This window comes from Urocampus carinirostris, chromosome 12, assembly GCF_059441175.1.
Source record: "Urocampus carinirostris isolate Australia breed hairy pipefish chromosome 12, RoL_Ucar_1.0, whole genome shotgun sequence".
Classification (NCBI taxonomy): domain Eukaryota; kingdom Metazoa; phylum Chordata; class Actinopteri; order Syngnathiformes; family Syngnathidae; genus Urocampus; species Urocampus carinirostris.
The window spans coordinates 34654357-34666746 of record NC_142360.1 but is presented as its reverse complement, the minus strand read 5'-3'; the positions used below and the strand labels follow the sequence as shown (position 1 = coordinate 34666746).

The following is a 12390-nucleotide window of genomic DNA, read 5'->3' as shown; positions in this document are numbered from 1 at the left end:
TATTGTCTTCCACACATGCATTTGGATTGTAGGTCATGATGGCTGCTTGCTTGGTTATGAGTCTTCTGTGGTGCATCACGGCGCTTGCAAATGTTGCAGCGGCTGCACAATCGTTGCCATCCGTGACTTGCAATAAGGACAGTGCGAAGGCGGCAGCTGGCATGGCAGTGCGGTATATCAATGGCAGGCATGAGCACGGTTACAAGTTCCAGCTGCAGGAGGTGCAGAGCAGCCTTTATCAACAAGTGAGGCCTTTACATGGCATGTTAAGCATCTTTTTAAGAGTGGCTGTGGTATCAAGCAAAATGTGTGGTTCAGTTCTCAGGAGGTTGCCATATTGATGTCAATGTCAAGCTGGTTCAGACTAAATGTCACTTCACTAACCCCAAACCGGTGCAAGAGTGTGAGATGTGGCGACAGAATGAGCGGGTAAGCTAGTCCAGAGTTGCTAGAACTAAAACTGCTGCAGAGGTAAGCTCTTAAACTTTTTTTTTTTTTTTTTTTTTAAATAAAATGCATTAAACTGACCCGAATTTCCGCCCCGATCTTGCTTAAAGTGTGTTAAAGAATGAACTGAACCATTTAAATTGGGATGGGATTTTCTTGCTGACTGTGTATAATCAATTTTTTTTTTTAAAAAGGCATTTGATGCCCTGCCAGTGTTGTAGGTAATGGTGTGGGCAGTGACATGCAAGAAACAAATCTGTATCCTTTCTCAACACTAGCATAGTGATTGGCTGTGCACTCTGCACCTAGGCCTTCAGTTGGCTGAATTGGCTGAAACAATTTATTATAAAATATTTACTGCTGTGAAACATCTAAATAAAATGCCTCATAAAATTTTAACAAGGAATAGTTAATTTTACTTGGTAAACTCTTTTGTTCACATATTGCATCCTCTTAAAAAAGTAGTGCTTTTCAGTTCCAAGAGGTAGTTTTTTTTTTTTTTCTCTCTCCAAGCAATGTCTTATTTTTTTTTTTTTTTTCTTCCCCTCTTTCAAGGCTCATAGTTTAGTCTCTCCCTCAAGTGCTGTGCTAGATTAAAGACTCGCTGCTGCAGTTTATGGCCTAATTTTCAATGCGCCAAGTCTGCCTTAGTTTTCCCGTCAATGATAAATGTTGGTTAATGTAACCTCCTGGAAAGCAAAAAATGCTGTATAATGTTTGTGCAGCCTTTGGATTATGTCAAGACTAGTTTGAATTTTTTTTCGTTGATCACCTCTTCCTCAGTCCTCAAATTGTGATTTATCGGTCAGGCTGGATATTTTTAAAGGCAAGCTCTTGCCTACACTGTGACGTGATTAATTTTGTTTCCCTTAGGGTGCCACAGCCACCTGCAGCATTGAGTTCTGGGTCATGTGGGGTGTGGCCAAAATCACCAAATATGAGTGCACCACCAGACCAGGTCCAAATATATTTAAGACTTTGAGACTTGACTAGCATCTTAAACCCCTTGGACATTTTTTTTTATATAAAGACCACACAAAGGAAGAGATGCAGACTCTTTGCCCCAAGTGTCCTAAATTGTTGCCTTTGACCGACCCAACGGGCGTTTCAGCAGTACAGGATGCGCTGACCCGCTTCAACCAGCAGAACAAACATCAGCATTACTTTGGCCTGCTGGAAGTGGCTCAGCTGACGCAGGAGGTGAGCACATCTTGACCCATTTAACCCTATTTGAGTTCATTTTTGGTGCTCTTGTCAGGACATGGCAACCATCGGCACCATCACATGGCTCAAGTTCGCCCTGGTGGAGACCACCTGCCCCCGAGAAACTACGAAAGACTTGGATGCCTGCAGGCCTCTCTGCCCTGACAGAGCTGTGAGTTTTGAGCGGGAAGATGAGGCCACAAATGGATATGCAATGACCGTTTGTCTGTTGCAGCATCATGTCTACTGCCAAGCTTCCTACTACAACTCTCACAGACAAGTGGGAGAGCTGGACTGTGAGACCTACCCCCCAAAAGTGAGTCTGCAGTAAGCCAAAAATGTCAACTAGAGTTCCTCATTGTCTTAATCTCCTCAGAATTTGGAGCCCCTCCCAGCTGGTGTACCGGAACCCGTCTGCAAGCCGCTGTTCCACGAAAGCGCTGAAGATTGTCACTGCAAAATGCAGCTGGGCACTACTGTGCCATCCCTCCACCACATCTGCCCATACCCGCTTACAAATAAAATGATTTAGAATGTGCTTTTCCTGTTTAAGACAAATTTGACTCTTGGCTGCTAATTATGGCTTTATTTACCAGTACCTTTTTCCAAAGTCAAGGCACATTTGTATGGCTCTTCATGAAATATGAGTGTAATTGCACTCAAAATAAAATAAAAAACCTTCATGTAATCTGTTTTGAGTGCATTTATAACGAAGTTTTTGAGACTGGAAATTATACATTATCTTCAAAGTTGGCCATTTTGTAATTTAGTAAACCAGCTCTGTGGCCATGGGTCATGGCGCTTGCCCCGAGACTGGGAGGTTGTGGTTCAAGTCTCGGCCGAGTCATACCCAAGACTTAAACATTGGTACCCGTTGCCTCTCTGCTTGGTGTTCATCATTAGGGGTTGGAATTGGGGGGCTTGGTCACTCAATAACTCCCAACACCTCAGTTGGGTTGAGCGAGGGGGCAGGGAATCCTCTCCTCTGAATCAGTCTCCCAAAAAGAGAAATTACTCTAGCCACCTCCCACTAGGGGGATATGGCTGTGGTGTATATATAAATAACTTTGGCCATTGCACTTGATTAGTCTAAACTAGAAAAGTGCATAATGTAAAGCAAGTATTTGCTCAAATGTCATTGTGTAGTTAAACACACACCATAAATCACAAGACTAAAATAACTCCATTGGATCTATTTTTAGCCAAACTCTCATGGGCTTTTCTGGTTCCTCCTAGAAAATTTGCAAAAGTTATTTTCTAAGTAAAATGCAATCATCTCTACATACTAAAGGATAACGTGATCATGAATTTAAGTTGTTTTTACCGCTATGCGTTGCTAAATACATACAGTCCCTTAATTTCTTACACTATCTCATTTACTGAAATTTTTCACACAACTGGAGACGAGAAGTGTACAAATTCTGAACTTTTTTCCTTCAGTGTAAGAGCATAAATTAAACAGACCAACTAATCTCAATGGAATTTGGTAGGTCTGTTACATTATACAATTGTTCGATGAAAGATTTCTATAAAATATTGGTTTTCATGATCCATCCATTTTCTGCACTGCTTATCCTCAAGAGTGCGGGGGTGGTGGAGCCCATTCCAGACGACTTCGGAAAATGGGCAGTGGACACCTTGAATTGGTTGCCAGCCAGTCACAGGGGTACACAATTACAAATCACCCATACTTAGGGACAATTTGGACCGGCCAATTAACCTGCCACGCATGTTTTGGGAATGTGGGAGAAAGCGGAGAGGGAGAACATGCAAAGTCTGCACAGGAAGGCTGGTAGCTGAGTTTGAACCCATGACCTCAGAACTGTGCCTCGGATGCGCCAATCACCCTGTTTCCGTCATATCAATGAGATTCTGAATATTCTTTAACAAAACTTTCTAGTAAAAAGCTACATTTTTTTCATCCCACAATCTCAGACTATCATAACTTCTTTAAGCGACAGTGGCATAGAACAGGTCAAAGTGCAATCCTGAGCTGCTAATTACTCAAATAGCCAATCATTGCTGATTGATTAAAGGCCAGCCCACTGTTAATTTGCTCACAGGTGTCAGGTGTTTGCCAGGCAGCTTAAAACAGGACTGTGACCCTTTACTCTGGTAGTGCATGTGGCCTGGTTTTCACGATGGCAGCTTACCTGTTTGTGGTTCTTCTGTGGTGCACTTTGGAGCTTCCCGGCTTGGCAACATTGTCACAAACGCTACCATCTGTGACCTGTGATGAGGACAGTGTGAAGGTGGCAGCAGGTATGGCTGTGCAGCATATCAATGCTAAGCATGAGCATGGATACAAGTTCAAGCTGGCAGAAGTGCAGAGCAGTCTTTACCAACAAGTATGTTCTGTGCATAGCATGTTCTGCATGTGGCTGGGGTAATAAAGTGTACTATGTGTGGTGCAGTTCTCAGGAGGTTGCCACGTCGATGTGAACGTCAAGCTGGTGCAAACCAAATGTCACTTCACTAACCCCAAACCTGTGCAAGAATGTGAATTGTGGAGACAGAATGAAAGGGTAAATATTTAAGTTTGAGTTGTGATGTGCTTTCTATGACAGGCTTTGGTAACCTGAATCCTTCAAACCGATGGTAATGTATTAAATCATTAATACTAAAATGAGTGCATATCTCCCATTTTTAAGTTGTCTTATTACTTTTCCTTTTTGAGCCTTTGTAATTGGAAAGGTAATGAGCGAATTGCATGTATCCTACATTGTTGAATCATTAAAAATCGGTTGGATAAAAATTGGAATTCTTGTTTCGGAAGTGCCTTATCATGGTGCAGTTATTCTTGGCCTCATGGGTTGGACCGCTATCATGAACGATTCCTATGAAGCTCTATTTAAATTATTTTTTTCCTCCCCAACATGAATTTTTGCTATCTGCAAGAGCAGAATATTGATGGCTATTTTCCGTAAGGTGTAAGACCTGGGCTGTTTAGGATCCCGCCTGATGAGATAATCAAGTATTTTTACTGTAATTATAATTTACTATTTTGGATATTCCATCCACAAGACATTATTTTTCTAGACTAATTACAATGTCTTAATTCTGAGTTTCTAATCAATTATGAAGATGGTCTTAACAAATGTGAAATGATGTAACATGTACAGAACTGAAAGTATATTAAATTTTCCTCCTGTATTGCAAATGCTGGACTTGATGCAAGTAATTTGCTGCTGCACCACCAAAATTTAACATGCTACAGCCTGTGACTCTGTTTGCCCACCCCTGATTTATGACATGGCTTTTTTGTTTCTTAGGGTGCCACAGCCACCTGCAGCATTGAGTTCTGGGTCATGTGGGGTGTGGCCAAAATCACTAAATATGACTGTACCACCAGACCAGGTCAATGCAAGTTACCGTTTAGTTCGACTTTTTACCTAGCTGGTTATCATAGTCAATTGTACACTGAACTTTTTGATTTTCTGGTTTCAGACCACACCGAGGAAGAGATGCTTACCCTTTGCCCCACCTGCCCCAAGTTGTTGCCTTTGAATGACCCGACGGGTGTCGCTGCAGTGACCGATGCACTGACCCGCTTTAACCAGCAGAGCAAACAGAAGCACTTTTTCAGGCTGCAGGAAGTGGCTCAACTGACAGAGGAGGTGAGTGTCTTGCCACGTTTCCAGAAATATTGACCATTTATGGTTTTTATCAGACCGTGGCGACCATTGGCACAATCACATGGCTTAAGTTCAGCCTGGTGGAGACTATATGCCTTCGAGAAACCACCAATGAATTGGATGCCTGCAGGCCCCTGTGCCCTGATCGCGCTGTAAGTATTGTGGCTGAAGATGAGGCCACAATTGGATAGCCAATGACTTGTTTGTCTTTGGCAGCATCACGTATACTGTCAGGCTTCCTACTACAACACCCACAAACAAGTGGGAGAGCTGGACTGTGAGACCTATCCCCCACAAGTAAGTCCATGTCGGCTTAAACTCCAGTTAGAGTGCCTAATTGTTCTGCTCGCCCCAGAATTCTGAGCCTCTTCCAGCTGGGGAGCCGGAGCCAGTCTGCAAGCCGCTGTTCCACCAAAGTGCTGAAGCTTGCCGATGCAAAATGCAGCTGGGCACTACTGTACCGTCCCTCCATCACATTTGCCCCTTTGTGCTTGAACCAGAAATAAAATTGTTACATTAACTTGCTGTTTTCATGTAGTGTTTGACTCAAGTTTGCTTGTTATAGTGCCTCATTCAAATCAGGAATATTTGAAATGTATACCATTATGTATATCTAAATGGTTAATGCATTATCATGCCATCCCCTTGTAAATTAGTCGTTGTGACTATTTGGTCAATAATTTCCTCTGTAAAAAAAAAAAAAAATGAATTGAGTGGTGACAGGGTTACTGATGCAGGCAATGGTGTACAAAGTTGTTCCAGGGTCTGGCAGTGACGGAAGCATAAAGCAGCCATCCACTTCATTTAACCCCCCCATCTACTTCTCCCACATTCTTATCGGAGCTCCTGAATCATAATAAACCTTGTTTCTCTCCCTTTTGCCAAGCAAATAGGTTTAAATCCTTATTGGATTAGTCTGAGGTGTTAAAACAAACCTTACGGTTAATTTTTCTGTCTAAACTAATGCAGTGCTTCATTTGCTAAGTAATTCCTTTCCATCCTGTCAGCCATTAGAAGGTCATGATCACTGGGTTGAGTTGGCCCCATAAATTTTGCAGAAAAGGTCATGATCTACTTTGATTCAAACGGCGAACTTATGGTAGTTGAGTCAACACATTTTTATTGGAATTGTTTGGTGGGAAAGGTATTCAACTAATTGTCTCTTTGAAGGAGCGCAGGGTGAACATGCCAAGTGCTTTAGCATTGTTAAAAAGCGCACACTCTTGTCTATTTAATGCATACATAGCACGCTGTTTATAGTATGGTTGGCTGCTGAATGCGATGCATTAATCACAGCACAATGACATTTTTAACATCTACAGGTACATGGTTGATATAACCCATGGGTAATTTGAGCTCAAAGTGTTAACTTTTCGATGCTCTTTTTGAAAACAAAGCATGGAACTGTACATAATCTACCTGCATGTCAAAAGGGTTGAGTATAAGAAACTTGAGTTCAATCACAATTTAGTTCTGAAGTATAGTAAACACTTATCTAAATGTGAAAAGATGTATTTATTTGGATTATGAGTTAAGAGATATTAAATGGAATGGTTCTATTACAGATACATAATTTATGCAACTTAAGTCTTTATTTTAAAAGGAACCATTTCATTTTGAATTTATAATGTATTGATATAAAGATACAGCACAGAAATGCAAAACTCAGTCCTTTGCCCTTCAATATGACACAAAAGCAAAAGATTTACGTGAAGTCATCACCACAAACTTGTTTTTCAATAAAAATGAAAGCCACAAGTGACGCAACATGTACTTTACGATGTGATACTCAACATTTTGGAATAAAAGTTTTTATACCCGGGATTTAGGATCAGCATTTTTACACGCTGGTGCCAATCAATATCTAGGTCCAGCTCATCTCTGAATAATGGAATGTCGCTATAGACCAAAATAAATCAAATACCATACGATAAAGGTGCTGTATCTAATATCAGGAGGCTGCTGCTAGTAACCATGGACATCGGTGGTAATGGTAGGGGAGCAAACCCCAACCAAAAAATGACCTGGAGAGGGGTGGGCCCCAGCAGGCTGTACTTGCGCCCAAGACACACAACAGGAAATGGTGCCCCTACGACCCCTAGTGCTTAAGCGATCTGTGTATCAATGCAAACTTGCGTTGCACGAGCACAGCAAAGACTTTCACAGTTTTTATTGTCAGATGAGGGGCACTTTGAGTGGGAAGGGGCAAATGTTGTGGACGGACGGAAGCGGGTGGCTGAGCTGCGCTCTGCAAGCAACGCCTTCCGCACTTTCCTGGAACAAAGGGCCACAGTCAGGCTCTGCTAGGCCTTCCGGGAGCGGGGACGGATCCTGGAAGAGGGTCAGAACCAGACAGGATTTAGGGTTTTGACAGTCACATGTGCAGAAACAAACCAGACTTACTTTTGGGAGGTATAATTCGCAATCGAGATCACCCACTTTGTCTTGCAGGATGTAGTATATCGTTTGGCAGAAGAAGTGTTGCTGGGGGGGCATCAAGTAGACTTGTTTTAGCAAACTTTAAAATCACTTTGCTCAAAACTGACCAAATTATTACTCTGATAATTTCAATCCAAATATAATTAAAGACCAAATGACGCAGGCAGAAAAAAAATAAATTTAGGGAAGGTTTTGTAAAGAAAATATCCAACCTTTTTTTTTTGAATGAAAAGGAGTAGTTTTTAGTGTTTGCAAATAGGAACGAAAAACAACTTGTTGAGTTAAAAGCAGAGTTAGGAGTCATTTCATACACAGTGCTTTTTTCTTAAAAAGATAAGGTGCTTCGTTTGTCTCCTTTAAATTGAAAATAGATTATTTCCTCTGTTAAGTAGGTGTTAAAGGTGGGGTGCGTCATTTTAGGAGTTAGAAGCTACATGATTTCTCTATTAAGTATGTTAACAATCTCCAACAGAGTTCAAAGAGCCTGTATGGATTATTTTCCATTGTGCTTATCTGCTTTGATCAGATCAGTTTGGGGTGGAACACATTAGGTGAAAGAGGGATGCTGGAGATTGATGTTGAGCTCCAGGTTTTAAGAATTTATTATTTGTCAATCCAGTACAAAAATGGCGAAAGAAAAGCTCTGCTTATAGTACAATCAAAATGCCAACCCAAACCCCACAAAAAGATGACAAAAATAAGACTTCATTTAATTGCTTTCAAGTAATTCACATACTTGCACACACAACATAAGTTTGAGAGAGTGCTATGATGAGACAAGCCAAAAGATGGGGGCCATGAGTAAGAGGGTTCCAGATTCTGTATTGCTTCTTTCAACAACCCAATTTGGGGTAAGTTCTTAAAAAGAATAAAAACCTTTTTAGTAACTTCTAAGTTTGATGCTACTGTGCGCATGCGTCTGCTGCTTCGGATTTCATGTGGTAGTTATGTAGTGAAAGGAAGTTCGTCTCTTTTTAGAGAACAGGCTTTTTCGGCTCAACTCATTAAAGAGAGCCGGCTGTCAAACTGCTCACTTGCTTTGATGCATTATATTACGAATAATTATGTTGTATAAAAGAGGTTAAGAAAAAAGTATAAGACTCAGGACAATGAAGTTTTTGAGAGGACTTGAATTTATTGCAGGAGTTTTTAATTCAACAAAGAAAAATAATTTACTTTACAAACATGCGTTTTATACCAGAGGCATGATTTTAAGTCTGAGCCCAACTTAAATTTCAAGCTGGGTCGGGCCTAATATGTCAATTATTGCATTTGGGTCTCGCTGACTTTTAAAAACAATAAATAAATGTTTAAAAATATGTATATTAAAGAAATGTGTGGATACAACCAAAAAACAAATGCGGTTAACTGGCCGTCATTGTTCCTGTTCCTCTCTCTCTCTCTCTCTCTCTCTCAAACATAAATATTTTGTTTGTTTGTTTGTTTGTACATGATTCAATTGTTTGTTTGTTTGTACATGATTCAAATTGAATCGTTTCTTCCGGCGCCGTCACGAATGGCAGCCACTCCAGCAGCTCCTGTGTTATTTTCGATTGTTCTCAGCTCAGGGATGCTGCTGGAGATGTGAATTTCCCTTCGGGGATGAATAAAGTATCTATCTATCTATCTAAAAGGAGAAAATGAAAAAAGACAGGTTTGAGGTTATCCCTTTAATCACTATATTACCAACAACAATTTCATGCAGAAAATGACTAAATAATTTGAATAAGAAAATTGTACTTAATTATATTTGCATGTACTTTTTCCTTCTACAGTAAACGTCCAAGCGACTTCATTTTTGAACTTTTTTCTTTCATAATAAACCTCATTCATGTCGAGCAACTCAGTATCTCACAACAAAATGCTAATTAACAATATATATGATATAACGAAACACATGTACAATATAACATGTTAAACTACATAAATAAACACGTTTGAGAGAAAAATATGATGTAAGATTATTTTGTATTTTGAAAGGGAAAATACGACAGTTTGTAAAGGCATGGAGTCGTAGAGGTTGACAGGTGTGCAACTAGATTCTTTACCCGTTCGTCCTGCGGAAACTGGTCACACTGGTCTTCAGGTTTGGGGTTGCTGAAGTGACATTTGGTCTGCACCAATTCCACGTCCACGTCCAGATCGAATCCGTCGGGCAACTGCACATGCGCAGTCAACACAATTCATCCAGTGAAAGACGCAAAGTGGACCAGATTCGATCCGGTGCCCACCTGCTGATGTAAGCTGCTTCGAACTTCTTGCAAACGAAATTTGAAGCCGTGGCGGCGGTTCTCGTCGATGACCCGGACTCCGAACCGGGCTGCCGCCGTTACCGCCACCTGGTCCTCGTCGCACGTCACCGTCGGCGGCAAAGAGAACCCGAAAAAATCCGGAACGTAGCCCAATATACCTAGAATCAAGACCAGCCGAGTGCACATGGCTACGAATCGGAACCGGACTGCGATGTCCGTTTCAAAAGTGTCATTAGCGAGCGGAACCGGATTTAGGCCGGCAAACGACTAACCGTCGGCCGCTGTGTGGATGAGTGGGCGTGGTTCCATGTCAAACCATTTTTCAATTAACCAATCAGGTGCATGTAACTTCATACCTGTCAAGCTCCAGGGCTCCATGCCCTTACAAATTGTCGTATTAATCTTACAAAATACAAAATAACCTTACACCATATTTTTTTTCAAACGTGTTTATTTATGTCGTTTAACATGTTATATTCTACATGTGTTTCATTATATCATATATATTGTTAATTAATGAAATGATCTGCATTTCTATAGCGCTTTTCAAGTCAATGACTTCCCAAAGCTCTTTACAATGTGCTTCACATTTCCCAATAGCGGCCGTGATCTGTGCAGCCATGTAAGGCGCTAACCTGCTTATTGGGGGTAATGGGGGTTCAGTGTCTTACCCAAGGACACTTCGGCATGTAACACGGACAAGCCGGGATTCGAACTTGGATCCCTTAATCCTAAAACGATCGCTCTACCTCCTGAGCTACTTTTTCATTTTCTCCTTTTATACTTCATTTTTTTCTTAACTTCTTTATACAACATAATAATTCGTAATATAATGCATCAAAGCAAGTGAGCCGTTTGAGTGAGTAAATTTGAAATACATGTGGTCTTAAAAAACATCGGATTTCATGTGGTGGTTGTGTAAAAGGAAGTCCGTCTCTTTTTAGAGAACCGTCTTTTTCGGCTCAACTCATTAAAGAGAGCCGGCTCTCAAACGGCTCACTTGCTTTGACGCATTATATTACAAATTATTATGTTGTATCAAGAAGTTAAGAAAAAAAGGAAGTATAAAAGGAGAAAATGAAAGAAGACAGGTCTGTGGTTATCCCTTTAATCAGTGTATTACCAACAATAATTTAATGAAGAAAATGAATTCATAAATTGAATAAGAAAATTCTACTTAATCATATTTGCCTGTATTCTTTCCTTCTAGAGTGAACGTCCAAGCTACTTCATTTATATATATATATATATATATATATATATATTATGAAATTAAATGAAATATAATATATATATTACCAGGCAGCACGGCGGCGCAGTTCTGAGGTCGTGGGAACCCCCTGCGTGGGTTCAAATCCAGCTCCCGGCCTTACTGTGCGGAGTTTGTATGTTCTCCCCGTGCTTGCGTGGGTTTCCTCCGGGCACTCCGGTTTCCTCCCACATTCCAAAAACATGCATTTCAGGTGAATTGGCCGGTCCAAATTGTCCCTAGGTGTGAATGGGCGAGTGAGTTGTCTGTCCCCGTGTGCCCTGCGATTGGCTGGCAACTAGTCCAGGGTGTCCCCTGCCCACTGCCCGATGATTGCTGGGATGGGCTCCAGCACACCCGCGACCCTACTGAGGATAAGCGGTGCAGCTAATGAGATGAGATATATATTACCCTGCAATTGGCTGGCAACCAGTTCAGGGTGTCCCCTGCCCACTGATTGCTGGGATGGGCTCCAGCACCCCCATGACCCTACTGAGGATAAGCGCTGCAGCTAATGAGAATATATATATACATATATATATATATATATATATATATATATATATATATATATATATATATATATATATAATGATACAACGAAACAGATGTAAGATATAACATGTTAAACTACATAAATAAACACGTTTTAAAAATAAATATGGTGTAAGATTATTTTGTATTTTGAAAGGGAAAATACGACAGTTTGTAAGGGCATGGAGCCCTGGAGCTTGACGGGTATGCAAACGGCTCTTCGAAGTGTTTTTTTTTTTTTAATAGGCATATATATAAATATGGCCGTGGGCAATTTTAGGTTCAGAGATAATTAGCACGCAGTGTCAGGCTTTTTTCTTTTTCATTTAACTTAGCACCCTAGTGTGCAATATTTGACCACTAGATGGCACTGTGTTGTCTGCTGCGAGCGAGGGCCAGTGCCACAGAGAAACATGACCGCGACCTTAGGAGGCGTTTCACTCAGCAAAAATAATACACATTTCGCGACTTATGTTTTCTTTTCATAAAAATTAGTATTGGTGTAATAGTTTATGCATTTCTGCCTAGTATTCAAACCCATTTTGATTTTTTTACTAAATGAAGTTTTTGTACCACTAAGAGGCCCTAATATTACCCTTGTCCCTTTAAAAACTTGATTTCAGCAAAAAAA

General features: G+C 40.8%; 3 protein-coding genes across 3 annotated transcripts; 2 read left to right on the top strand and 1 right to left on the bottom strand.

Annotated features, from left to right (window-relative positions):
• Positions 1-2338, top strand: LOC148355708 (antihemorrhagic factor cHLP-B-like). Its single transcript, XM_088349671.1, has 7 exons — positions 1-245; positions 319-429; positions 1321-1405; positions 1478-1647; positions 1706-1822; positions 1886-1966; positions 2027-2338. The coding sequence occupies exons 1-7, from the start codon at positions 36-38 to the stop codon at positions 2180-2182; spliced, it is 930 nt and encodes a 309-aa protein (XP_088205797.1). The 5' UTR covers positions 1-35; the 3' UTR covers positions 2183-2338.
• Positions 2339-3751: 1413 nt separating this feature from the next.
• On the top strand, positions 3752-5810 carry LOC148355707 (alpha-2-HS-glycoprotein-like). The gene is made up of 7 exons (XM_088349670.1): positions 3752-3998; positions 4065-4175; positions 4923-5007; positions 5098-5267; positions 5321-5437; positions 5502-5582; positions 5641-5810. Exons 1-7 carry the CDS (start codon positions 3792-3794, stop codon positions 5803-5805), a joined length of 936 nt encoding a protein of 311 aa, XP_088205796.1. The 5' UTR covers positions 3752-3791; the 3' UTR covers positions 5806-5810.
• A 1630-nt stretch (positions 5811-7440) lies between these two features.
• LOC148355706 (uncharacterized) lies at positions 7441-10302 on the bottom strand. The gene is made up of 4 exons (XM_088350019.1): positions 9956-10302; positions 9773-9883; positions 7689-7769; positions 7441-7616 (listed from the first exon to the last, which is right to left on the bottom strand). Exons 1-4 carry the CDS (start codon positions 10160-10162, stop codon positions 7461-7463), a joined length of 555 nt encoding a protein of 184 aa, XP_088206145.1. The 5' UTR covers positions 10163-10302; the 3' UTR covers positions 7441-7460.
• Positions 10303-12390: the final 2088 nt, after the last annotated feature.

Bases quoted from the DNA above. Each gene is read 5' to 3' on its own strand.
- LOC148355707 (XM_088349670.1), top strand. From the start codon at position 3,792: ATGGCAGCTTACCTGTTTGTGGTTCTTCTGTGGTGCACTTTGGAGCTT. The intron at 5,008-5,097 runs GTCAATGCAAGT...TTCTGGTTTCAG, and splicing joins TGACTGTACCACCAGACCAG to ACCACACCGAGGAAGAGATG. The intron at 5,268-5,320 runs GTGAGTGTCTTG...GGTTTTTATCAG, and splicing joins TGGCTCAACTGACAGAGGAG to ACCGTGGCGACCATTGGCAC.
- LOC148355706 (XM_088350019.1), bottom strand. From the start codon at position 10,162: ATGTGCACTCGGCTGGTCTTGATTCTAGGTATATTGGGCTACGTTCCG. The intron at 9,884-9,955 runs GTGGGCACCGGA...GCGCATGTGCAG, and splicing joins GAAGCAGCTTACATCAGCAG to TTGCCCGACGGATTCGATCT. The intron at 7,617-7,688 runs GTAAGTCTGGTT...ACCCTCTTCCAG, and splicing joins GCGAATTATACCTCCCAAAA to GATCCGTCCCCGCTCCCGGA.
- LOC148355708 (XM_088349671.1), top strand. From the start codon at position 36: ATGATGGCTGCTTGCTTGGTTATGAGTCTTCTGTGGTGCATCACGGCG. The intron at 1,406-1,477 runs GTCCAAATATAT...TTTTATATAAAG, and splicing joins TGAGTGCACCACCAGACCAG to ACCACACAAAGGAAGAGATG. The intron at 1,823-1,885 runs GTGAGTTTTGAG...TGTCTGTTGCAG, and splicing joins CTCTCTGCCCTGACAGAGCT to CATCATGTCTACTGCCAAGC.